At 47.6% G+C, this 27,824-nt stretch overlaps 1 protein-coding gene across 4 annotated transcripts in view; it reads right to left on the bottom strand.

Annotated features, from left to right (window-relative positions):
• LOC119962862 (protein FAM149A-like) overlaps positions 1-27,824 on the bottom strand; it is a 159,431-nt gene that overhangs the window by 72,503 nt on the left and 59,104 nt on the right. For 3 of the 4 annotated variants that reach the window (XM_038791058.1, XM_038791059.1, XM_038791061.1), the window contains exons 2-6: positions 19,772-19,885; positions 17,326-17,461; positions 16,125-16,267; positions 7,702-7,827; positions 6,070-6,249 (exon numbers count right to left, since the gene is read on the bottom strand). In XM_038791058.1, coding sequence (XP_038646986.1) covers positions 6,070-6,249; positions 7,702-7,827; positions 16,125-16,267; positions 17,326-17,461; positions 19,772-19,885 — 699 coding nt within the window. The remainder of the gene's footprint in view (positions 1-6,069; positions 6,250-7,701; positions 7,828-16,124; positions 16,268-17,325; positions 17,462-19,771; positions 19,886-27,824) is intronic. The other variant, XM_038791062.1, reaches the window with a different exon arrangement.

Below are 27,824 nucleotides of genomic sequence, written 5' to 3'. Positions count from 1 at the left end.
ACCAGAGATGACGTGGATTTTATGAGGCGGGTGCTGGGGATGATTCTGGACTTGGACTCACATCGGTTTATTATGGGGGGGATTTTAATACAGTCTTTGATCCGAGCCTGGACTAGTCGAGCCCAAAGTCATCAAGGGTGTCAGCAGCGGCGAGGGAGCTGAGGGGACCCATGGAGTGCAAGGGGGGCTGGATCCATGGAGGTTTGGAAGGCCGAGGGCGACGGAGTTTTCATACTTCTCGTATGTGCACTATACCCCTGGATTTACTTTTTTGCGATGAACAAGGCGCTGCTGCAGGCGTGTCCGACTTGGGAATGCTCGGCGATTGTGGTTTCTGTTTGTGTGTGTGTGTGTGTGTGTGTGTGTGTGTGTGTGTTGGGCGGGAGGAGGCTAGACCAGGGGTTGCTGGTGGAGGAGGGTGTCTGTAAGCAGGTGAGGATTGCCATTCAGGGCTAGGTACAGTTAGTTGAACGACATGGGAGAGGTGACAGCCGTCGTGGAAGGCACTCAAGACTGTAGTCAGGGGGAGCTTATATCGATTGAGGGTCACAGGGAGAAGGCGGAGTGGGTGGAGGGTGTAAGGCTGGTGTATGGAATTTTGAGGGTATGTAGCAGATATTCCGAGGTGTCAGAGGCTCCAAATAGAGTTTGGGCTAATTTCTACGGGAAGATGGTGGGACAGATACGGAGGGCCAGAGGGTAGTGTATGAGTATGGTGAGAAGGCAAGTAGGATGTTGGCCCATCAGTTGAGAAAGTAAGAGGCAGAGAGGCTAGTTGATAGAGTTAGGGATGATAACGGTAAGGAGGTGTTGGACCCGTAACGGGTGAATGGGGTGTTTGAGGCCTTTTATAGGAGGCTCCACGAGTCGGAGCCCCCTACCAGGGAGGAGGGGATGTGGCAGTTCCTGGATGGGTTGGAGTTTCCCAAAGTGGAAGAGTGGCTAGTTCAGAGTCTGGGGGCCGAAATTGGGCTGACAAAGGTGATGGATGGTATGGGGGTGATGCAAACGAGTAAGTCTCTGTCGCTGGACGGGTTCCTGGTAGAGTTTTACAAGAAGTTTTGGGTGGACCTGGGGCAACAGCTGGTGAGGGCATACAATGAAGCGAGGGAGAGGGGGGACACCCCACCCTACTCTGTCGTAGGTTTCCACACACACACACACCACCCCCCTCCCCCCCACCCCCCCCGATTTTAAAGGATAAGGGTCCGGAGCAGCGTGGGTTGTACCGCCGGATACCGTTATTGAATGTAGATGCCAAGTTATTGCCGAAGCTGCTGGCATCGCGGATTGAGAATGTGTGTGCCCGGGTGATAGGCGAGGATCAGACGTGTTTTGTGAAGGGAAGGCAGCTGTTGGCAAATGTGCGGAGGTTACTCAATGTAATTATGATGTTGTCAGAGGTGCAGGAGGTTGAGGTGGTGGTGGCAATGGACACAGAGAAAGCTTTTGATCGGGTAGAGTGGCCATATTTTCTGGAGGTGCTGGGTTAGTTCGGGGTTGGATAGGAGTTTGTGGATTGGGTCCGGCTGCTAAATAAGGAGGCAGTTGCGAGCATGCGGACGAACCGAGGGAGTTTGGGGTTCTTTGGGCTACATCGGGGGATGAGGCAGGGGTGCCCGCTCTCCCCATTGCTTTGCGCCTTGGCGATAGAGCAATGGCAATGGGGCTAAGGGCATTAAGGGATTGGAGAGGGATTGAATGGGACGCTGCCGAGCATAGGGTTTTACTGTACGTGGACATGTTCTTGTATATTTCAAAGGCTTTATTGTATTCAGCTCTGGAGGTTTTGTTGGCACAGTTCTGCAATAGTACCTCATTAGGAGTGTTTATCTCAGCTCCAAACCCCACGTATGAATTCATCTCAGCAGGGATTATTGATACAGCTGGCAAGGAGACTATGAGTTTTGTTTTGATTAACAGATTTAAGAGGTCCCATGAGGATTTTATTTTTGAAGAGTTTATTGAATGGTTGTTTGTTTATCTTGACCATTATGGGCGTGTTCACCTTTTGGCAAATCTGCATATTAGCTGTCTCGTTCTAATATGCAATTTCCCAAGGTATCCAAGGCGCTGGTATCTATACCCGTCACCTCTGTTATGGGCCAGGGTTCAGAGAACCCCAAAGTGCATCATGGAGTTTACCTGACCCACAACCTTTAATAGAATGTGATACGGGGAGCACATGGCCCACTCTACAGATGTGGTACAGCAAAGTAATTTTTAAAGCAAAACAATGTTTATTCTATGAACTCGAGTTAACCTTTTTAAAACATAGTGAACATCTTAGCAATCATTAATTCAAATACAACCCCCAAAGAATACATCACTAAGTAATCCTTAATAACTTCCCAAACAACATCCAGAAGACAAAAGAAACACCTTTTAACAGAAGCACATTAGGTGTACATTCACTACTGAAAACATTTATGGTTTTGAATTCACCAAATGATCAAGAGATAGTCTTTTCATGGCAGAGAGATCAACAGTATACCTGCTTTGTCTGGCTTCAGCTCCAACACTGAAAACAAAACTATAAAGCACCCTGCAGCAAACAGCCTAAAACAAAAGTGAAAAGCTGATAGACAACCCAGCTCCACCCACACTCTGACATCACTGATAAACACCCATTTCTCAAAGGTCCATTTCTTAAACATCCATTTCTTAAAGGTACTCTCACATGACACCTCCGAGACATTGGGCGAATGCCATTCAGCACTGGTCTCCATAAACGAGGACCAGACGGAACAGCACTTTTGGGGGGTCTCCCAAGTGATTGGAAGCCCCCATGTGCATGATGATACTCTGGCACTGCCATGCAGGCATCCTGGCACAGGTGGTACTGGCAGGAGCATTCCCAGCATATCAGGTTGGCACTGCCAAGGTGCAAAGCTGGCATCTATCGCATGGTGGCGATTGGGCTGGGGGTGCACTGTGCAGGGGTTGGGTGGGGTGTGGATGGGTCTTGGTGATCCCCTCGGCAGCCCCCTCATAGTGAGTTAAACTTGGGGGAGATTGAGGGTGACATTGGGGGCTCCAGAAATTAAAAATGGCATCCCAATTATCATTACACTTAAAGGTTCCGGCGAGCACCGTTCCTCAGTGCAGAAAACGGGGCTAAGTGTGGCTTCAGCCACGCGTTCCCCACTGAAGCCCCCTATCTAACCCAAGTGACATAGAACGTAAGAGCATAGAACAGTACAACACAGTACAGGCCCTTCGGTCCACGATGTTGTGCCGACCATTTATCCGAATTTAAAATCAAATTAACCTCCACCCCTTCAATTTACTGCTGTCCATGTGCTTGTCCAAGAGTCACTTACATGTCCCTAATCACTCTGACTCCTTCTGGCAGTGCATTCACCATTCTCTGTGTAAAGAACCGACCTCTGACATCTCCCCTATACCTTCCTCCAATCATCTTTAAATGATGTCCCCTCGTGACAGCCATTTTCACCCTAGGAAAAAGTCTCTGGCTATCCACTCTATCCATGCCTCTCATCACCTTGTACACCTCTATCAAATCACCTCTCTTCCTTCTTTGTTCCAGTGAGAAAAGCCCTAGCTCCCTCAATCTTTCTTCATAAGACATGCCCTCCAGTCCAGGCAGCATCCTGGTAAATCCCCTCTGTACCCTCTCCAAAGCATCCACATCCTTCCTATAATGAGGCGACCAGAACTGGACACAATATTCCAAGTGTGGTCCAACTAGGGTTTTATAAAGCTGCAGCAAAACCTCGCGGCTCTTAAACTCAATCCCCCTTTAATGAAAGCCAACACACCATACGCCTTCTTAACAACCCTATCAACCTGGGTGGCAACTTTGAGGGATCTATGTACATGGAACCCAAGGTCCTCCTGTTCCTCCATACTTCCAAGAATCCTGCCTTTAACGCTGTGTTCAGCATTCAAATTCGACCTTCCAAAATTAATAACTTCACATTTATCTAGGTTGAAATCCATCTGTCACTTCTCAGCCCAGCTCTGCATCATGTCAATGTCCTGCTGTAACCTGCAACAGCCCTCGACACTGTCTACAACTCCACTAATCTTCGTGTCATCGGCAAACTTACTAACCCACCCTTCCATTTCCTCATCCAAGTCATTTATAAAAACCACAAAGAGCAGAGGTCCCAGAACAGTTAGATAGCGTTGTATTTCTAGGTGCTGCGAGTGCTGGGTAACATGCAGCTATGCACACTCGCTATGGGACTTCGTTCTCATCTGGTTAAATTGCATCCATAAAGTTCTTAAGGGGTTTGACATGAGAGATACTTGGAGGATGTATCCCCTGGCTGATGAGTCAAGTCACAGCCTCAGAATTGAAAGCCAGTCATTTAGGACTGAGATAGGAAAACATTCATTCAGACAGAGGGTCATGGATCTTTGGAATTCTCTATCCCAGAAAGTCAAGAATGGGGAGTCATTGAATATATTTAGGACAGAGGTCAGTAAGATCTTTGGGTACTTAGGAACCTTTGGGCCCTAGACAGTCCATGGCAGGACAAAGCAATGGTAGTGTGAGCGGCTCAGCAGAGCCCACAGCAGGACAAAGCAGTGCTAGTGTAAGCTGCACAGGAGAGTCTAAAGAAGGACAAAGCAGTGCCGGGGTGAGCTGTATTCAGAGCTCCAGGGCCTCTGGTGAACAGCCTCCTCAGAAAAAACTGGAATAGGGAACCAAGCAATTTAAATATGATTTCTTGAGGTATGTGCCAATGCAAATCAGGATGCAAATCTCATGCACGTTACATGCAGGGAAGTACTGGCAAATGAGAGTTGGACGCTAGCTATGTCTTACCTTGCAGACATCTTTTCAATTCTAAACAAACTGAATCTCAAATTGCAAGGGAAGGATGATGATTGTTTTCAGCAATGTGAAGCAATAGAGGCTTTCCAAAAATCATTGAAAGTTTGGCAAATGCGACCACAAAGCGAAAACTCCTACATGTTCCCCACACTGCTACGACACAGGGAAGAAAACATGTTAGCAATGGAACTGACAGTAGACTGGCTTTATTCAGTCACATCTGGCTGCGCTGATCAACAGTTTTGTCGCTACTTTCCAGAGGAGAAGTTTCAGCTTTTGAAAGAGAGGAGGTGGGTGAAAAGTCCCTCAAGTTTGAGACCCCAGAGCGAATTATTAACTCAGAGCTAATTCCAAATGAATAGACTGAACTTCTGTGCCTCACCTGTGACAGCACATTAAAAACAGCCACAAGTCCATGAGGCTGTCAGCATTCTGGAGTGGTGTCTCCGAGAGTATCGGAGCTGAGTAAAACAAACATTTTGTTGCTTTTGCCCTTCACAATAACCCACATGTGTGAGGTTGTAGTTTCTGTCCTCACAAAGATGAAGACAGCACAAAGGAACCAGCTGAACTCTGCACCCGATATGGGCACTGACTGACCTCTCAACCTGTGAACCTGATTGGGATGAAATCACGAGGACTAATTCGGCTCACCTGTCACATTAAAGGAAGCGAAAATAGTGTGTTGCAAAGGTCAACCAACGTGGGTAACGAAGGACGGCCGGTGTGGGTCATGAAGGTCGGCCGGTTGGTAAAAGTGGGTCCCGGGAAAACAAGTTTTAAAAAACACCGATTTAACAGATTGCTGTGGATCATTCTTCTCGGCCTTGTCAGTGGTCTCATACTGATTCACATCCAACTCCCTCCAGCCACTTCCCATTCATATTGGATCAGCAACTGATCACAAGATAGATTCCAAGCCAGTCACATGGACTGCGGGGATTCGCCTCTTAAAGGGCCCACGCTACCACAGATACAAAGTTAACATTTCAGGTGAATGACTATTCATTGTCAGATGCTGCCTGAGCTATTCAGTATTTACAGCATTTTCTGTTTTTACTTCACATTTTCAGCTGCCCAACTGTTTAATTTTAGTTTACATTACTAGCCTGAACCCATTTCTGGAAGCAGTGGGCCATATTTAAATAATTGGATTGCATGCTTTAGATTACACACAAATATAATTTCAGGCAAACTATGACACTCACTGCCCGTGACATGAAAATATGACTGTTTTCTGCATGTCTGTAACAAACGCTTACCATTCTTTGCTGTCATATGCAAAATACTCCTCAATGTTTCCATCCACATCATAGATCTCCTCCTCCAGGAATGAGAAAATGGAGGAGTCCGAGTCGAGGGAACTCATAGTGGAGTTTGATCCTAAACCACTGTGGAAGGGAGATTGGGAAGGAAGCAGACGGAGGCCGGATAGGCTCAGCCTGAGGGAAGAAAGATATTTTTAGAGCTTGTACATTCTTCAAGAGAAATTTATCCAATCTTACATTTTTTAGAAATCTAAGCATTGCAATTAACGGAACAGTTTTATGGTGCTAGGTGCACTAATTCCTTATTTGTAAGTGAAGAAAATCAAAATAGAACAAATGGATTTATTAAAAATTTGGAGATCTGCTGTTGGTCAGTGGCTAAGCAACAATGTCTTGTTTCAAAAGCAGGAGTTGCTGGAAACCCTCAGCAGGTCAGTTGGTGTCTCGGGAGAGAGCAGTCAAGTTGATCTTTCAGATGTAGGCTATTTATCATAGCGGGAAGAAATCACAGACGGGCAGCATTTAAATGAGAAACACTGGGATTTCCCAGCCCTGCACCGACGGAGACGTGATGGGAATATTTGGAGAGCATCCAAAGGTCAGTGAACACACACGCACCATGAACACACACACCATGAGCACACGCACAGACACACACAGACACACACTTCTGCTTAAATGCTGTCCGGCTACAGTTTCTCCAGTTCTGGCAAAAGGTCCACAACTAAAACATTAACTCCACCTGTATGCTCCACAATTATTGACCGACCTGCTGATATTCTTGTTTCAAATTGCCAAATTCCAGGGCATTTGTTTGCATGTAATTTATGAATGCAGTGTCTCTGAGGATCAGGACCACTAACCTATTTAAAATAAGCAGATCAGTGCCTGCACTAAAATAATGGACAAAGGCATCTCATAAAAATACAATAATCATCTTTCCGCGATATTATGCATGGTCATTTCAATGTTATTTGGTATATTTTTGGGGCAGCATGGTGGCACAATGGTTAGCACTGCTGCATCACAGCGCCAGGGACCTGGGTTTGATTCCGATCTCAAGTGACTGGCTGCGTGAAGTTTGTATGTTCGCCCCGTGTCTGCAAGGGTTTCATCCGGGGGCTCTGGTTTCCTCCCACAATCCAAAGATGTGCAGGTTAGGTGGATTGGCCATGCTAAATTGCCCTTAGTGTCCAAAGGTTGGGTGGGGTTATGGGGATAGGGCGGGGGATTGCGCCTAGGTAGGGTCGTCTTTCAGAGGGTCGGTGAAGACTCGATGGGCCAAATGGTCTCCTTCTGCACTGCAGGGATTCTATGATATTTTCTGAAATCATGACTAATTGCAGGAAATTTTAAATATCTCAATTCAACATCAATTAATTTCATAAATAAAACTGACTAGAATCTTTATAATGCAATAATGATACAAGAGAACAGCTGATAATAGAAATTATTTCATAATGTTCATTTTTTTATTAATTCATGGGATGTGGGTGATGCTGACTGGGCCAGCATTTGTTGTCTATCTCTAATTGCCCTTGAGAGGGTGGTGATGAGCTGCCTTCTTGATGTCCATGTGATGCAGGTTCATTGATCATCTAGTTAATCGTTGATTTAAGAACTTACTCCTTCATATCACTGGTACTATCACAGAAACGAGGTAACACCCTCGTTATCATGGAGCTGTTTCCTCCACTCTGGAAATGTTGAAAACCTTCATCTTTTGGCAGCAAGAGCTGGGATCCCAAGATCCTGCACCGTGTACAAAAAGACATGACAGGAACCAAACATACCAGCCAGTTATATTACTTTTTACCAAACAACATTTCTGGGTTAATGAAGATTAGAAACTGCACAAAGCAAAATACAAAAACAAGCAAACAGCAACTGATATTTATACATGATGTGGAGATGCGGTGTTGGACTGGGGTGAGCACAGTAAGAAGTCTTACAACACCAGGTTAAAGTCCAACAGGTTTTATGGGCAGCACGGTAGCATGGTGGTTAGCATCAATGCTTTACAGCTCCAGGGTCTCAGGTTCGGTTCCCGGCTGGGTCACTGTCTGTGCGGAGTCTGCACGTCCTCCCCGTGTGTGCGTGGGTTTCCTCCGGGTGCTCCGGTTTCCTCCCACAGTCCAAAGATGTGCGGGTTAGGTGGATTGGCCATGCTAAATTGCCCGTAGTGTCCTAAAAAGTAAGGTTAAGGGGGGGAGGGGTTGTTGGGTTACGGGTATAGGGTGGATACGTGGGTTTGAGTAGGGTGATCATTGCTCGGCACAACATCGAGGGCCGAAGGGCCTGTTCTGTGCTGTACTGTTCTATGTTTGTTTCAAACACGAGCTTTCGGAGCACTGCTCCTTCCTCAGGTGAATGGAGACGTATGTTCCAGAAACATTTATACAGACAAAGTCAGAGATGCCAGACAATGCTTGAAATGCGAGCATACCCGCAAATGCTCGCATCCCAAGCATTGTCTGGCATCTCTGACTTTGTCTATATAAATGTTTCTGGAACATACGTCTCCATTCACCTGAGGAAGGAGCAGTGCTCCGAAAGCTCGTGTTTGAAACAAACCTGTTGGACTTTAACCTGGTGTTGTAAGACTTCTTATGATATTTATACAGACTCTTTAATGTAGTACTTCACAGGGGCGTTATCAAATACAATTTGCGACTGATCTGGAAAAGATATCGGGCCATAGCTTCCAGGCTCCAGAGAAATATAACTGGGGGAAGTTACCCCAAATATATGCTGGGGAGCTCCCCAGAGCGACCCCCACAGCACACCACTGCTCCACCCCCAAAGCACACCACCGCTCCACCACCTTCCCTGGATGTTCCCAGGTAAGGATTGCATGCCAATTGCTTGAGACGTGCAAAATTCCCATGGACAATTGACCTGGATTGGGAACTATCTGAAAACGCAATTCAAACTCTAAATTTCAGATGGCTCTGACTGGGTTACATTAATATCTAACCAGAAAAAGTTAGAATTGTTAAAGCCACGATTGTAACTTTTGTACAGGTACACACCAAACCTCACATAGAACTCACACCACACCCCCAAACCTCTCTCCACCCCCTGCAACTACTGCCTGTCTACAGGGACACCCCACCCCCACGAAGGCACCCCACTCCCATGAAATTCCCACTTTCACTGGGATACCCACACCATAGGTTTACCCTCCCCACCAGATTCCACACACCCACAGGATTCCTCACCCTCACCCACTTCCTCCCCTCATTGGATTCCATCCCCTTCACAGAACTGCCCCCCATCATTGGAAGTCCACACACTCTCTCTCGCGCCCCCCCCCCCCCCCCCCCCCCAACACTGAATCACACTCACTCGGACTATTCTCCCCACACCCCAATGGAGCTCTACCCTCCACAAGGCCCCAATCCTGACTTTCACCGCTCCCTCATCCCCCAAGGCCCGATCCACCAACCTAACACAACCCCTAACCCCTCCCAAGGCCAAATCTGACCCATCACCACCCACCCATCCACCCCTCAAGGTCCAACCTGATCCCTCTCCAATCAAGGCAGATCCACCCCCGCCCAACCTCCACCCCCAACTCCACTTCTCTCTAAATCATACCCACTTAGCTGATACACTTAGCTTCTCCTGAACTGTCAATCAATGAACCTTTAACCTGCCTGGGTTACAGAAGCTTGTGCTGAAAAAAAGTATGCGCTCTCCTTACACGAGACTGAACTGCTCCCAATGCTGGGCCCGAGGGAAGAGCTGCACTGCCCAGACCTCGCCCGGCCTCAGTTGGAAGGTCAGGCGAGATAGAATCAAAATATTTCAGGTGAGAAAGTAGGAGCAGAATGGCAGAAGTTCAGGCCCATCAGTATAGATAACCTAAACCTTGGTCCTAAAGATAGGCTTCAGGGAGCATCTTAAAGGAGAAAAGAGAGGATTAGGGATGAAATTCCAAAGCTTAGGGCCTCGGGAGCTAGAGGTACATCAGCCAATGGTGAAGTAATTAAAATTAGAGATGCTCAATAGACCAGAATTCGAAGAGTGCAGGGATTCCAAAGAGACTGGAGACAATTACAGAGATAAGAAGATGAAAAGCCATGGAAGGATTTGAAAAATGGGAATTTTACAGTCAATGCTTTGCCAGAGAGGGTCCGATGTAGAGCACTGAGCACAGTTGTGGACAGGAAATGGCACAGAGGCCACAATCAGATCAGCTATAATCATACTGAATGCCAGAGCAGTCTCAAAGGGCTGAATGGCCTACTCCTGTTCCCAATTCATAAGTTTGCATATTTGTTAATAGGGGTGAAAGGGATTTGGAGTGAGTTAGGAAAGTGGCAGCAGATTTTTGCATGAGATCAAGTATATGGCTGTGCACGGTGGTATGCGAACAAAGAGAACATTGGAAAAATGGCGCCACAGTCCCAGAGGGCCATGAGGCTGCTCTCCACTTTGTGAGCTGACTGGTGGTAATTTAACCTGAGGGTCACCACACCTCAGGTGAGGGACAAGGTTGGGAAGGCGGGGCCTCATGAATAACCTCAGCAGGTATGGGAATTGAACCCGCGCTGTTAGCATCGCTCAACATCACAAACCAGCTGTCCAGTCAACAGAGCTAACCAACCCCCAAATGTCAAAATAGTCGCGTAGAGAAGCAACAATAGACATATTGGGAGAGTATTCATTAGAGGAAAAGCTGGCAAAACAGTGTGGGGTTCTTGAGAACCTTTGTCTGAACATAATGCTGACAGAGTTGTCAGTTTCCTTGGTGACCGCCTGCTTTATTTTTTTTTTAAATACTGGAGGTGCTGGTAAAATGGTAAACGCTGGATAAACTCATCAAGTCAGACAACTTCTGTCAATAAAACAGGGCCCCGGTTATGTTTCAGGAATAAAACCTTTCCACAGCACTTGGTTGTTGACTTTTTTCCTATTTCTATAGCTTTTCCTGTTACAGCTTCAGTATCTCAACTATGCTCACCTTTATTGTTTCCCTTATTTCTTTTAGACCTTTGATGCAAACGAATCTTTGGTCAAAGATTCATAAAATGATGCACCACAGATGGAAGACGTTCAAGCCCACCGTTCGTCTGTCAGCTCTTTGAAGAACTGATTCAATTATTCCTGTTCCCCAAGTTCAGCAAATTGTCCCTTTCAAATTCTCTTTTGCAAATTTATTTAAGCTGCTTCTACCGCCCTTTCAGGCAATGCATTCCAAGACCATCGAAAAATCTTGTCTTTCTCTTTTACAGTTCACAGGTCATTCAGCAAAACTCTCTTGGGCTTGGATTTCCATCTCTAGATAGGGTATGCCGAGATTTGAGTATTCCTGCCTCGACAAACCTGACCTTGAAATTGGCCCTCTACCTACCCCAATTGCAACCATACTCCCTATGCAAACTTAGTGTCAACTCATGACAATCCACATCACCACCCGCTGCCCTTTCCCCTTCTCCATGCAAATTCACTGAGTATCAGTACCCTTGGGCTGTTTCCTGGACAGCTTTGACACTTCCTGGACAGTTTTGATATTTCCTAGACAGCATGACATTCCTTGATAGCTGGATGATTCTTTAGTAGTTCCTAGACAGCTGGACATTTATTTGACAGCTGGAAAACTCCTTGGCAGCTGGACAGCTCTTTGGCAGCTACATAGAAAAAAAGAACAAAGAAAAGTACAGCACTGGAACAGGCTCTTCGGCCCTCCACACCCATGCTGACCATGTTGCCCGACTAAACTACAATATTCTACACTTCCTGGGTCAGTATCCCTCTATTCCCATCCTATTCATGTATTTGTCAAGATGCCCCTTAAATGTCACTATCGTCCCTCCTTCCACCACCTCCTCTGGCAGCGAGTTCCAGGCACCACCTACCCTCTGTGTAAAAAAACTTGCCTCGTACATCTACTCTAAACCTTGACCCTCACACCTTAAACCTATGCCCCCTAGTAATTGATCCCTCTACCCTGGGGAAAAGCCTCTTACTATCCACTCTGTCTATGCCCCTCATAATTTTGTAGACTTCTATCAGGTCACCCCTCAACCTCCGTCATTCTAGTGAGAACAAACCGAGTTTATTCAACCGCTCCTCATAGCTAATGCCCTCCATACCAGGCAACATCCTTGTAAATCCCTTCTGCACCCTCTCTAAAGCCTCCACATCCTTTTGGTAGTGTGGCGACCAGAATTGAACACTATACTCCAAGTGTGGCCGAATTAAGGTTCTATACAGCTGCAACATGACTTTCCAATTCTTATACTCAGTGCCCCGGCCAATGAAGGCAAGCATGCCGTATGCCTTCTTGACTACCTTCTCCACCTGTGTTGCCCCTTTCAGTGACCTGTGGACCTGTACACCAAGATCTCTCTGACTTTCAATACTCTTGAGGCTTCAATTAGTTTGTGCAAATAAAGTGCATTATCATGTTCAGTTTTAACGATCCCAAAGGTTGCCTTACCTCTCCCAAAGATATTCCAGGACCCCTCCCAAAGGGATACCTTGCATCTCCAAAGGGGTACGCTGGCTATCAAAATGCATCCACCAAGTTCGGACCTCCTCTTACCCGTTCTAATCTACACACTTGGAATTCCTACTCTTCCAAAATCCATACAATCCCTCCAGTGTAGAAGGAGGCTATTTGGCCCATCAAGTCAGCACTGACCCTCTAAAAGAGCACTCTACCTAGGTCCATCCCCCACCCTATCCCCAGAACCCCATTACCTAACCTGAACATCTTTGGACAGTAAGGGGCAATTTGCCATGGCCAATCTACCTAACCTGCACATCTTTGGACTGTGGGAGGAAGCCGGAGCACCCGGAGGAAACGCATGCAGACACAGGGACAAAGTGTAAACTCCACACAGTCACCCAAGGCAGGAGTTGAACCCGGGTCCCTGGCACTGTGAGGCAGCAGTGCTAACCACTGTGCTACCCACCTACTTCAGTGGAAGCAGCTGGTAATTTAAATGGTTGGTTGCCTCCGTGAATAGCGCATATGTGAAACCTGGCCCAACTCCAGTATCACCGCTGCGAGGATGGGAAATGCTGGGTTCAGAGGTGAGACTTAGAAAATTCAGAAATTTACAGGATTTTATGCCACAGCGGAGATCTGTGGATTTTCCTCCTTTTTGTCCTGTTTATTCCGATTCCATTTTGGTGATTCTTTTGTTCTGATAAAGAGACATTCCACAACCATTAACTCATCCGTTCTCTCCACAAATGCTGAATGAGCTGCTCAGTGCTCCCAGCATTTTGTGCCAGTTTTTTATGTTTTTCCTTCTTACACGAGTGGGATTTTAGCTCCCACCAGGTCTCCTGCAGGAGGTAAAATCCACTTCATGTTAATTCCACTGCATTGAGCAGCAGTGTGAGGTCATGGTGATTCTATATGCTGGACCTCATTACTTGCCTGGAATGGCCGGGAATCAATAGTTGGCTTGTGGAAAACTGGGCACCCCTAGGTCTTTAAAAATAATCAGACTTTAGTCTCAAAATGCTGAGCTTCATCGAGTGTATTTCTGTTGGTTTTCCATGTGGCCTGCGGACTGAATCATTGCTACTCAGCATATGGCTGCAGTGCCCCAGGATACACATTCACAGAACAATTGGTTCTCAGCTCTTTATGAATAACATAACAACATGGCGAGCACTATCCCGCTGCCCCATGGGCTTGCAGACGTTTGTGGGAAGGGGCCCCACGGGGGGGTCTTGAAGAGTCCAGGGCAAGGGAGGCCTAAAGGTTTTTGTGGCACCCAAATGAGCACTTCCGATCCTCTTGGCCCTACGAAGAATAATAAGACAACTTGGGCGGTATTCTCCGCTCCCGATAAAAATCAGGATGGCCGTCGTGAAATCGGCCGAGGTTCACGACGGCCTCGGGGCCCGCTCCCCGCACCTAATTCACCCCCACCCTGGGGGCTAGGAGCGGGCCTCCGTCTTCGTCGCGCCGGAAATGACTCTCAAAATGGCACATTTGTGAGGTCATCCACGCATGCACGGGTTGCCGGTTCCAACCCGCGCATGCGCGGATGACTTCATCGCGCAGACGGCGCGAACCGCGCATGCGCGGTGGCCGTCTTTCTCCTCAGTCGCCCGGCAAGACGTGGTGGCTTGATCTTGCCGGGCGGCGGAGGGGAAAGAGTGCGTCCGTTTTTGACGCTGGCCCGACGATCGGTGGGCATCGATCGCGGACCTGTCCCCTCCCGAGCACAGTCGTGGTGCTCCCGTGCCAATCGGGCCCCTAGATGCCCCAAACGGGCATCCGCCGCCCGTTTCATGAATGCAGTGACCAGGTGTGGTTGCTGGCGTGTTGAAACGGGCATGAAGGGCCGGCCATCGGCCCATCGGGCTCAGAGAATCGGCGTTAAAAACGACGAGTGGCGATTTTTCCGAGGGGTGGGGGGGGGAGAATCGCTGGGGGCGCCAGGGAGGAGTGAAAAATGTCAGGAGGCCCTCCCAGGATTCTCCCACGCCACGTGGGGAGCGGAGAATTCCGCCCCTTACCTTTCAAGCTGCTTCATATCATGATCCATTTCTTCATCTAGGTAGGAAAGTCCTTCAGTTAGAATTTCAGTCAGGACCCAATGATGTAATCGGTCCCCGACCTGCCTATTTGAAGGACACCAGCACCGAGCAGCAGCTCGGTGGCACACTGCTGCCTCATAGCGCCAGAAACCCGGGTTCAATTCTGGCCTCAGGTGATTGTCATTTTTAAAAATTATTTTTACACAAATTTCCAACATTTTTACAAAAGATAATTACAACCCCAACACCCCCCGCCCCCCCATTAATAACCCCAGCCCAGGAACCAAATCCCCAAAGTGTAAGATAAGCAAACCTCTTCTCTTGTGGGACCCCTCATCTTTCCCATCTCAGAGCAGATTTCACCTTCTCCAAATACAGGAACTCCATTAGATCCCCCAGCGATGCCGAGGCACAGGGGGAAGAAGCTGATCTCCACCCGAACAGGATCTGCCCGTGAGCGACCAATGAGGCGAAGGCTAAGACTTCCGCTCTCGCACCCGTCTGCAACCCTGGCAGGTCCGAATGTGGCCTCCAGGGATCCAGGCTCCAAATATCCTCCCATAAATGGCCAAAACAATCCCACCCTCCAGCCCCATCACCAAGAGCACCTCCTCTAACAATGAAGAATACAGCGCTATTGGGAAACTCAGGAAGACCTTTCTCGTGACGTTCCGCACCTGCATGTATCTAAAGCCCTCCTCAGGCTGGAGACCAAACATCCCCTCCAACTCCTGCAAGCTCACCAACAATCCCTCCAAGAACAAATCCTTCATCTTCATCTCCTACACCACTCTCTCGCCCCATCCACAGAACCTCGCATTAATCCTCCCTGTCTCAAACGCATGGTTCCCTCTTATTGGCATCTCCCTCGAGCCTGTCCTCAACTTAAAGTGCTGCCAGAATTGCCTCCAAAGTTTGCCAGCGTCCGCAACCTCGACACCTTACAGGAACCCACCTCCATCCGCACCCATAAAGCCTCCGTCTCCCTCCTCCAGCCCCCACCTTCTCCACAGTCGCTGCCCAGTAATAGTATAGCAAGTCTTCCTTCACGCTCCCAACCAAGCTCGTGAAATTGAGCTTACAAAGCCGTGCCTAGTCTTGGGTGATTGTGTGGAGTTTGAATTTTCTCCCTGTGTCTGCTAAATTTCCCCTTGGTGTCCAAAGATGTGCAGATTAGGTGAGGTGATGGGGTTACTGGAACAGGATGGGGGAGTGGGCTGAGGTAGAGTCCTCTTTCAGAGGCTCGGAGCAGATTTGATGCGCCAAATGGCCTCCTTCTGCACTGCAAGAATTCTATGATTCTACTTGGAAGAGCAGGTTAAAAGTCAGGATTATCATGATCAAAGCAGCTAACTAGCAAATAAGGCATGTCAACTGCTCAGCCGTCTGGCTTTTGCTGAACTGCTCGAGTTAAGATGCCCTCCGCGTATTTTTCTCTCATCCTCATTGCATCAATGGCTGCATTATTTCAGTTGATAAAGCTGTTAATTGTTATCCAGAGATAGGTGACATATTCTTGTTTCTGAAGTACTGACCTGAGCTGAGGTGAACGTTCCCTCCATTCCCGACATTCCGTTTGAATGCTTTCCGTACGACAGCTCACCTTATCCTCAAACAACATCTCATCGATTTCCCAGAACAGCTGATGTACTGTCCGTGTGTTTGCTTTGTCAAATTCCTAAAAACCCAATCACAAAGGAGTCCTTGTTTGTCAGGGAGAGTAACATGTAGTCTTTGACTGAATCACGTGAGAAGAAGAGAGCAGTTGTGAATTGGTGTCAATTGAATTTACTCGGATCAAATCTAGAGAAACATGGCTTTCAGGTGACTTGGTTCATGAGAATGTGACACAAAAATCTGATCCTGAACTTACACAACCATAACTGATTATTGCAACACAAAGAAATCCAAATGTGCGATGGATGTGGATCAATTTGGTCAATGCTCAGAGTATGGGGTAGACCTCCAATCCCCCTGGATTATAAAGTTTAAAAAAACAACCAGGATTCCCTCGAAAATAAAATAAAATGCTTCCAGAAAATAACACTTTGTGTAAGGTCCGTGAATAATCTGAGACATTATAGATGGTAAGGGTAGCATACTCAGGAGGAGCAGGCAAGTTTGGATCAATGATTCCCAAACATTCCACCATCAGGGTTTTCCTGGCAATCAGTTTGAGACTGATGGATAGCGATGGATTGCTATGATCAGTCAACAGATCCATGACCATTCAATCATGTGACTACCTGGAGGAATCTTCGGTCTTTTATCATCTCGTAGTTCATGGTGTCCTATTCTTGCGTTATCCAGTGACACTGCTGGACAGTGCAATCTGGAACACCAGGTGAGAACTGCAGCAGGCATTCTAGCGATTACCCAGCTGTGGAATAGTTTCCTCACATTCACAGGTTGAATAGGCACTTGGGTAAGGTGGCAGAAGGTGCCTGAAGAGTTCTTGCTTTCAGTAGAAGATAGGTGAAAAAAAGAAGTGGAAATTGGAAAACCACGGGTGGGATTCCCCAACCCTGGGTGGGATTCCCCCTCCCCGGGTGGGATGTCCCCCTCCCCGGGTGGGATGTCCCCCTCCCCGGGTGGGATTTCCCCCTCTTTCCCCCCCCCCTTCTGCGTGGCAACAAGTCTGTGATTCTCTAACATCTTAATACCCTGTCCATTAATCCTAGCATCCTTATCTCCTGTCTATAACTCCCAGAATCCCTGTTACCCTGCTATACTCACATCATCTCTCCAGGAGTAGACTGAACTGCGCTCTGTGGACAGGCCTGTTGTATAGCTCTGGATTGCAGACCAAGAATTGTTAAGATATGTAGGTGTGGTCTGCCCACTAGATGATTCCGATACAATGGATTCACTACTGAAGAGAAAAAGAAAGTTACTTTCTATCAAATGATAAAGAATTCACTCAGTTATTCGAATATTAGAATCAAAATGGAAGCCCCACATTTCCTTTGATTTCCTCCTAATATGGTATTAAAATAAAGAAAGAATTTGCATTTGTATAGCGTCTTTTATGGGCAGCATGGTAGCATGGTGGTTAGCATAAATGCTTCATAGCTCCAGGGTCCCAGGTTCGATTCCCGGCTGGGTCACTGTGTGGAATCTGCACGTCCTCCCCGTGTGTGCGTGGGTTTCCTCCGGGTGCTCCGGTTTCCTCCCACAGTCCAAAGATGTGCGGGTTAGGTGGATTGGCCATGCTAAATTGCCCGTAGTGTCCTAAAAGTAAGGTTAAGGGGGGGTTGTTGGGTTACGGATATAGGGTGGATATGTGGGTTTGAGTAGGGTGATCATTGCTCGGCACAACATCGAGGGCTGAAGGGCCTGTTCTGTGCTGTACTGTTCTATGTTCTATGTTCTTTCCTCAACTTTTGGATATCTCAAAGCACTTCACAGCAAATTAAGTATTTTTGAAGTGGAGTCGCTATTGTAATGTTGGTTTTGTGCACGGCAAGTCACACAAACAATAATGAAATAAATTACCGTCACTGGCTTTTGGCGTTAACTTCCCTGCTCTTCTTCAAATAGTGCCATGGACTCTTAGCTCAATTGTGAAGGCAGACGGGGCTACAGCTCAATGCCTCAACTGAAAGACGGCACGTCTGACAGTGCAGCACCTAACTAGCCAGCAGCAAGCCTCCCTTTTTATCGAGGCCCCAAAGGGTGGAAATACCGACCCCAAGAGCTACCGGCCAATGAGAGGCTGACAGCTCTCCATTGCCAGCAATCCCACTGGGAAGAGTAACTACTGCCGGTCATACTCCAAGGCCTTTGCCAGAGATTAGTGCTGGATCATTGGAGATTGCAGAGTATGGGGGGATGGGTATTGCAGGGAGGGGGCTGCCAGTGAGGAGTGGAAGGGGGTCGGAGGCAAGAGCAGGGAGGTTGGCATTCAGGACAACCCTGCTTCCCGTAGCTGGGTCCCTCAATTGGGCACCGAGCGCCTGTGAACGAGAGACAACTCCCCCTCCACCATGAGGCCACTTCTTAATCTGACAGGGCTTGCTGGGTGGCCTTTGGCAGTCAGGAAAGATCTTGTGCGAGTCCCATTAAATCCCTGAGCCACGATTGAATTCTAACCATCACAAATATAATTGGCTTTAAATGTCTGATTAATGAGCTTAATTTACATCCCACCACCATCAGGTGAGATTCTCATGTCGGGTCCCTTCCTGCCCCCCAGTTTTCCCGATGCTGGAAATTGGAAGTTAGTACTCCCGCCCAATTCTCCCAGCATTCCCCACTCACTCCCGCCATCATCAAGACCGATGTACTCCATTAAACCCTGGCCATTATCTTCGATTTACATTTTTTTATTGAAAGAAAAACACAACAATTGCCGGGATTCTGCTTTCCGTGGACTAAGTCCCCATGCCGGCGGGAAAGCTGGTGCCAACAACTCCGGCGTCAACAGGCCCCCAAGGTGAGAAATTCTCACCTGTCTCGGGGGCTAGGTGGACGGTGGAGGGGTTGGCGCCGCTCCAGCCGGTGCGAAGAGACTGCGCGAGTTTGCGCATGTGCCAAAGGGCCGGCATGATTTTGAGCATGCGTGGAACCGCCGCCCTGTTTTGGCACATGCGCGGGGGGTTCTCTTCTCCGCGCCAGCCATGACGGAGCCTTACAGGGGCCGGTGCGGAATAAAGGAATGCCCCCACGGCACAGGCCCATCCGCAGATCTGTGGGCCCCGATCCCAGGCCAAGCCACCGTTGGGGGGGGGGGGGGGGGGGGGGGGGGGGGGGGGCTGAGGACCGTCCCAGCCGACATACCTGCCAGGTCCCGCCATGTGGGACTATGCGCAACCCACGCCGGTGGGACTGGCCAAAAGGGAACAGCCGCTGGGTCCATTGGGGCCCGGAGAATTGCCGAGGGGGGGTTGCTGCCAACGGCCCCCAACCGGTGTGGCGTGAACCCCACCCCCGCCCGAAAAACGGCACCGGAGAATAAGGCAGCCGGCGTCAGGGCATGATTCCCTGGGTATTCTCCAACCCAGCGGGGGGTTGGGGAATCCCGCACAAGATGTCAGGAGTCTAGTCGGTGTAAACACACCTATATTCAACAATTACACCTGGCTGCACCTCATGACTAAACTAATTCCCAGGTGCATTAATCATTCATAACTCTACATTTTCTTCCTAATTATCTCTTGAATAATGCATGAAAACATTTTACCTGTTGTAACTCTGAATTGCTCCTTGCACATGTTTTGTAAAATTAGCTGGGAGAGGTTCATTTGTTTTCTCCGGAAAGCGGTGATAGTCAGCTGTTCCTTTTGATATTCCCTTTCTGATAGAAAGTAAAAGACAAGTAATTAAAGGAATATAGTCCACGCCATCTTGACCTGCCAATTTCAAAACAAACTCCTTCCCGAAATCTTACGGCTGTTTCGGCAGAGTCCAACTGAAAGACCAATAAAACTCTACCAGGACCAAGATACACCAAAGGACCTTATTGTAACTGCTTTGTGGGTGGGGGTGGGGCAATGAAACTAATGTGCATTCATCAAAGTTTTCAAAGCAAGGGATAGACTTCCTGAGCTGAGAGTTCCAATTTGTCTGCCCTCAGTCGAGCACAGGCATGTTGTGTTTGGTGTTCAATGTTGAGCAAGGAATCTACCAAACAAGTTAAGACTTGTCCAAACCAGGATTTTTTATTGAATATAACAATCTTTTGCAGAGCAAGTTATCATGGAGTTTCTTTACCCTCCTCTGGAACTACCCTAGGCACGGCTGTCTACTTGTACGTCTTATAGCCATCTCCTGTGAGCGGATGTGCCACCACTTATATTAGAGTGCCTTGTCACATGACCACTGCCTTGAGACAGCACGATGTGTCCATACCGCCACCTACTGATTGGAGGTCGTACAACCAGCCATCTATGATATTGCTTACAGGCATACCACCACAAGGAATGCCATTGCTGTAGGTATATCGGATAGCAACAGATGGTGGGTTCCATCTAGGGGCCCTTATTGGTGTCAGTGCCTGGACTCCAAAGGTTGAGGAGGACATTTTTGTATCATTTTAAAATAACCCTCTGAAACAGTGGTCTTCTGGCAAGTCCCCATCCACTGGTCATCTAACCTACAATAACGTCTGTTTGGCGGGAGGAGGCATGCATCACAGTTTCAACCCCAAGGACAAGGGTTTTCTGGGACTGGTTTAGCACTGGGGCTGGTTTAGCACAGTGGGCTAGACAGCTGGCTTGTAATGCATGTCCTGGAATTGAACCCAGGTCCCTGGAGCTATGAGTCTACAGTGCTAACCATTGTGCCACCATGCCACTCCACCTGGTCATGTTCTCATCATTCCTACCACATTGCTGAAGGTCATCTGCAAATATCATTGACCATGGCATTTCCTGTCTCAATTGCTCAGTCAGAACATCTGTGACAATAATTCTCTGTGGTATATTTTACTGAAATTGTTCTTGCACTTCTCCTCCTGATACGTTGTATACTATTATTCTATCCAGTACACACAACACGAGCAAGGACCCGATGTTGGTTTCATCTTCACCGGTTGACAGTTTGTGCCACAGTGGCTCCAGTATCATGGCACCTCAGGCCTCATCATTCAGGTGGAGGGAATGCACCCTACACTGCCCCCCGCCCGCCCCCCCCCCCCCCACCCCACCCCCCCCCCCGCCCCCACCCTTACTTTAACTCTGTGCCCATAAGGGCAGCACGGTGGCACAGTGGTTAGCATTGCTGCCAAGAGCGCTGAGGACCCAGGTTCGAATCCCAGCCCTGGGTCACTGTCCGTGTGGAGTTTGCACATTCTCCCCGTGTCTGCGTGGGTTTCACCCCCACAACCCAAAGATGTGCAGGATAGGTAGATTGGCCACTCTAAATTGCCCCTTAATTGGAAAAAATGAATTGGGTACACTAAATTTATTTTTTTTTAAACTCTGTGCCCATTCATTCTTGATCCTCACACGAGTGGTAACAGCTTCGCCCTCTCGACTCTGTCAAGCCCCTCATCTAAACTTAAGAGGGCACGATTTACCGGCTGCATTCTGCCGGCATCCGGACGGGATGCGACCAGTAGATCCTGTGAGAGGCCTCTTCCGAGATTCCCGATGGCCGTCACACCCCGCGATATCTAACGAGATCTCTATAAATGCTCATTTATATCTGCTGACGCCAGATCTAACCAGCCAAGGAGACCCAGCCAGGTTTGTGGTGCCCACAAACGTGTCAGCGGAACAGCACTTGGGGGGGGGGGGGGGTCCCAGGCTATCGGAGGCCCTCAGCTGATTGGTACCTGGGCAGGGTGGCACCGTGACGCTGTTGATGCCATGCAGGCACCTTGGCACTGCCAGTCTGGTATCCTGGCAGTGCCACCTGGGCACCCAGCAGTGCCACCTGGGTGCCAGCCTGGTGGTGTCAAGGTGGTCCAGTGGCATTTTGCCCATGTTGGGGATTGGGGGGGCCTGGGGGTGCCCTGCCCTTATGAGGTGGGGTACGAGGGGCTCAAGGACCCAACAAAAGATGAGTTGGGGAGTTCCTCACGGCAGGAAATGCGACTGAGTGCAGCCTTGGCAGGGCGTTCCGCACTGAGGCCCGGAAAAAAAGTGCTGTTAGAAAGCATGGTCATTCCCGACGCAACGGCCTCTGTTTCTTTTTGGTTACATCCTGGCCAAAAACATAGAAAACTGGAGCAGGAGCAGGCTATTTGGCCCTTCGTACCTGCTCCACCATTATATATGATCATGGTTGATCATCCAACTCAGTAACCTGTCCCCCTCATATCCTTTGATGCCTTTAATACCAAGAGCTATATCCAACTCCTTCTTGAAAACATACAATATAAGGCAGCACGATGCCGAGTGGCTAGCATTGCTGCCTTATGGTGCCGAGGACCCGGGTTCAATCCCGGCCCCTCGTCACTGTCCATGTGGGGTTTGCACATTCTCCCCTTGTCTGCTTAGGTCTCAACCCCACAACCCAAAGATGTGCAGGGTGGGCGAGTTGGCCATGCTATATTGCCCCTTAATTGGAAAAGAAGTTAAAAAAGAAGAAAACGTACAATGTTTTGACTGCAACTGTTTTACGTGGTAACGATTTCCACAGGCTCACCATTCGCTGGCCAAAGAAATTGCTCCTCATCTCAGTCGTAAATGGTGTACCTTATATCCTTAAACTGTGGCCCTCGTTCTGGACTCCCCCACCAGCGGGAACATCCTTACTGCATCTACCCTGTCCAGTATGGTAGAATTTTATAGGTTTCTATGAAACCCCCATTCATTCTTTTAAACTCCAAGGAATATAATCCTAACCGACTCAATCTCCCCTCATATGTCTTTCCCGCCATCCCAGGAATCAGCCTGAATAGCAAGAATATACTTCCTCAATAAGGAGACCATAACTGCACACAATATTCCAGATGTGGTTGCACCAAGAGCCTGTATAATTTCAGCACGACATCCCTGCTCCTGTACTCGAATCGCTCTGAAGGCGAACACCCAGTTGGCTTCTTCACTGCCTGCTGCACCTGCATGCTTACCTTCAATGACTGGTATACTGTACCAGGATACCGAGGCCTAAATCCACATTCCCCTCTCTCAATCTGTAACCATTCAAATAACAATTTGCCATCCTGTTTTTGAGACCAAAGCAGATAACCTCATATTTATCCACATTGTACTGCATCTGCCATACATTTGCCCACTCACTCAGCCTGTCCAAATCACACTGAAGCATTTCTGCATCCTCCTCACAGCTCGCCCTCCCGCCCAGCTTTGTGTCACCTGCAAATTTGGTGATATTATATTTAGTTCCCTCATCTAAATCCTTAAGTATAAACAGTGATTAATGAAAGGCAGACGGCGTATTCCCAATGTATCTTTTCAACAAATGTCACGATAGATCGCCAGCAAGGAAGTGAAGGAAATAGATGGCTCTGCACAAAATGCGCCCTGTAATGGGAGGAAAGGTTACAACAGCCCTTACCCCAGAACTTCCTTCTCCAGTGCAGCATATTTTTTAATGATTTCTACAGTCTATGTTCTTTAGAGTTCAAAGATTGTCCATGCAGATATTTCTTGGAAACAACTGAGTATAGCTGTTTTGGACCCAGTCACACATTAATCGAGGTTGAGGAAAGGTAAGAAACTCATTTGAATTAGGTATAGAGCTTAAAAGAGGCACAAAAACCGACGGCTGAACTCAATGTCGAGCAAGTTTAGCTTTCAATGGAAAAATGCGGGAACAAAACCATCACGGAACAACATATTAACAATTCAAAATGATTTTAAAATAACAAGGTTTTGTAAATCTATTGGCCTTTGAATTTTTTTATAGATTGCTTATTAAAGTTGATGAGAGATCATTTCCTAGCTGATCTGATTGAGGTCTGAACTCCACCTTCTTGTCTGATGTTCATAACCACCGACCCTTGTCTACCAACAATGTACATAACTCAGTCTTGAATAAGTTGATTGGCCCAGCCTCCACTCTTCTCTCGGGAAGAGAATTTCACAGACTAATGACTCTCTGCGGGGAAACGAGTCTCGATCTGGACGCCTTGGTCGTGATCTAGCGGCCTCGCTAAACGCAAGCTAAAAGCCCGAAATAGCCGCTAAATCACGCGAGAGGACAAAATGGGATTTGCGCCAGCAACCCAGGTTCACTCCCAGAAGGGTGTGAATCTGATTAGCATATTTTAACATAAATTCAAATCAAATTAAAAGGCTTAACAACGCTACTTCCACCCTCTCCACATTGTCCTACCCAGCAACTGATCATCGACTTCAAGGAGCGTAGCACGACACACAACCCCCGTCTACATCAATGGCTCCAAAGTGGAGATGGTCGATAGCTTCAAGTTCCTGAGAGTCACCATCGCCAACAGTCTGTCCTGGTCCACTCGCTTTATTTTAAATAGCAACTTCACAATGGCAGCTTGTATTTAAATAGCACCTCTAACAGAGTAAAGCATTTCATGGTGCCCACAAATATGCTTTTAATTAAATTACTTTATTCATTAACATAGCTTCAAGGGGTATTTTACTTGCGTTAGAGGTGTGTTTCCATGGTTACTGATTTGTAATGTGAAGCTAAAGTTGTTTCTGGAAGGAAACTGATTTCTCACCATGCCATCCAACACCAGGTTGTGGGTGCAATCTACCGGCCAGGTTGCCCGAAAGGCAATGCGGCGGATCTATCCGGCTCGCCATGACTTGCGAGATCTACCGCGATCTCCAAAAGAAATCCCTAAAATCCCAACAGTGTAGTCGAGGCTATTCAGCCCATGGAGTCTGCACCGACCCTCTGAAATAGCAGCCTACCTACACCCACTACTCCCCCCTCCCCCACCCCGCCCGTCCCCAAACCTGTACATCTTTGGACACTAAGGGGCAATATTAGTGTGGCCAATCCACCGAACCCGCACATCTTTGGAATGTGGAAGCAAACCGGAGCACCCGGAGGAAACCCACACACACATCGGGAGAAAGTGCAGACTCCACACAGACAGTCGCCCGAGGCTTGGAATCAAACCAGGTCCCTGGCGCTGCAAGGCAGCAGTGATAACCACTGTGCCACCATGTCGTGCCATTAATAAATTAATCACTGAGCGGGGTGCTTGCCCTCAGGGGAGGATGCCAGATGGCACTGCCAAGGTGCCAAGCTGGCAATTGTCCCACGCTGCTGTTCGGGCCTGGGGTACCTCGCACGGGTGCCATAGGTTGCGGGGGGGCCTGAGGACCTCCTTATAGGTGTGTTGGAGCCTTGGGGGTGTTCAAGAGTCGCTTTGTGGGGTATAGAGATCGGGACACAATTTTTAAAGGGCAGGAATCAAACCTGGGTACTGAAAACAGGACCTTTTTTTTTAAATTTAGTGTACCCAATTCATTTTTTCCAATTAAGGGGCAATTTAGCGTGGCCAATTGACCTACCCTGCATATCTTTGGGTTGTGGGGGCGAAACCCACGCTAACACGGGGAGAATGTACAAACTCCAGACGGACAGTGACCCAGAGCCGGGATCGAACCTGGGACCTCGGCGCCATGAGGCAGCAATGCTAACCACTGAGCTACCGTGCTGCCCCTCAGAAAACAGGACTAAGTGCAGCCTCATAGAGGCATTCCCCGCCGAGGCCCGGTATCCACCCGAATGGGAGTTCAATTGCCTGGTGTTTCTCAGCGCCTCAAGCGCCAGGAAACACCCGGCTAAATGTGCTCGCTGCGGGACTATGTTCCCATTCAGGTAGATCACACACTGTATCTCACAGAATCTAATATAACACTTCTCTATTTACCATGGCTTTTGCCTGTACAATTTGAAAGTTTGCACTTCATATTATAATATTTTTTCTATCTTTACCCCACCTATTTGCTGAAGCAAAAATTAATTTAAAGATTCTAAACACTACAGATGCTGCCTGACCTTATGAGCATTTCCAGCATTTTCAATTTTTATTCCACAAAATTCCAGGTTTGATTCCTGGTTTGTGAAGAATTATTGGATCTCCTGCTTAGACATTGATGTTCTCTTAGACATTGCTGTTTTCTTAAGCATCCTCAGAATAAGAATAGAAAATTTGGCCCTGGCTTCTACCCTTACCACTATCCATTGATCTCTCAATGTGTCCATGAATGCAGATAGAATGAGGACAGAACCAAGTGCATTGTGATATCTTCCACAGTTGAATAGCCAGCCATCAATCATGACAATCATACTCACAACCAAAGTGAGAGAAACAGATTGGTACCAGATGAAGGGAGAGGATGGGATCTAATTCTTGGGGAGATGCAGAAATCAAATATTGGAAGATTGTGGAGGGAATTAAAGACACAGAAAGTTTTTGAATTTAATATTGGCTTTCGTGTACCTGACCGATGCATTTGTAGCTCAGAAGGTAAATCAAATATCTCTCAAACTGCTGAAAACACACCACATACCAACCACCAGCATGGGTTAGGAAAGTCTGAAATATAGTTCACCTCTCTGATTTTGACAGCCTTGCTGGGAAATGCCATAGTCGCCACTTGACATGCTCAGTGTTGGTCATGTATTCAGGTCTGTTTTGGAGCTGTGAGCTTCAGCTATTGATCCTGTTTGGTGATTTATTATGCAGCAGAGGAATGGCAAGTTAATTTAAACAGCCATAGTTATTGACTGATATTAGCTGGTCAAAGTTAATAAACACCGAAGTTAATGAACACCAAATAATATCAGACTTACTGAAATTTACTATAGTAATAATGCTGCAGCTGTGAGTACTCTCTGTTAATACAGATAATACAGGAAGCAAACTCTGGCTTTGCACATGTGCAGTTAAATGTGGAAATACCATATTGCTGTCAGGTACACTCTGCTCCTCCACAGAGTGCATTGCAATTTGTGTAGATGGAGAGAACCAGCATAGAAATCACTGACTTGGCATGAACTTAAACTAATGACCTCTTCTCACTGTAAAGATTGTTGAAAAACTGTGTTCAATCAGGAAGAATTGCACTTTGAAGAACATATTAAATTCTATTACTAATGAACTATTTATTACTGAAAAAAATAATTTTACAAATGTGGAATCTCATTTCCTCAGAAGAAAATTAAAATGTTGCAGATTTAAGAAAAAAACGATTCAGAAACATTGGAAGTGTGTGGGTGGCAAAATTATGGCAAATTGCAAAATTAAACAGGCAAATCGTTATGTCAGTCAGCACAAACTGTGGCCATTTTCAACTTTGCTGCCCCTACTGATGCCTCCTCATAAACACAGGCAGCTGAATGTATGTTCAACAACTTGAAATACCAACACCTCCCCCACCACCCTCACAGAACAATTTATAGGGATGATCAATCATTTTCAGGTCAGTTGTTGATTTATATCTACTTATACAAGTTTCTCCAAGTGCTTGGGCATTTACAGAGTTGGTGAAGTCAACAGAGAATGGTGCATGTGGAGAAGACCAGCAGTGCCAGGGTACCACCCTTCCAAAAGGGCATGCACCTGGAGGCCTCCAATCCCTTGGGAGACCCCCATGAATGACGTTCCGTCTGGTCCCCATTTGTTGAGACCAGTGCTGAACATTCGGTCTAATATGCAGATTTGCCAAAAAGTGATCCCGCCCACATCACAACGTCTCGCGAAATTGTGTTACATCTTGCGAGCTGGGTAGATCCTGGGAGCGGGGCCTCCCAGCTTCTATCGGTCAGGTTGTGCCGCAGCGCAATGTTTTTCAGGCACAGTGTGCCCGTTCAATCACACCCATGGAGTC

Source organism: Scyliorhinus canicula, chromosome 3 (assembly GCF_902713615.1).
Source record: "Scyliorhinus canicula chromosome 3, sScyCan1.1, whole genome shotgun sequence".
Classification (NCBI taxonomy): domain Eukaryota; kingdom Metazoa; phylum Chordata; class Chondrichthyes; order Carcharhiniformes; family Scyliorhinidae; genus Scyliorhinus; species Scyliorhinus canicula.
The sequence above is the reverse complement of the archived record's forward strand: the minus strand, read 5'-3'. Positions and strand labels throughout refer to the sequence as shown.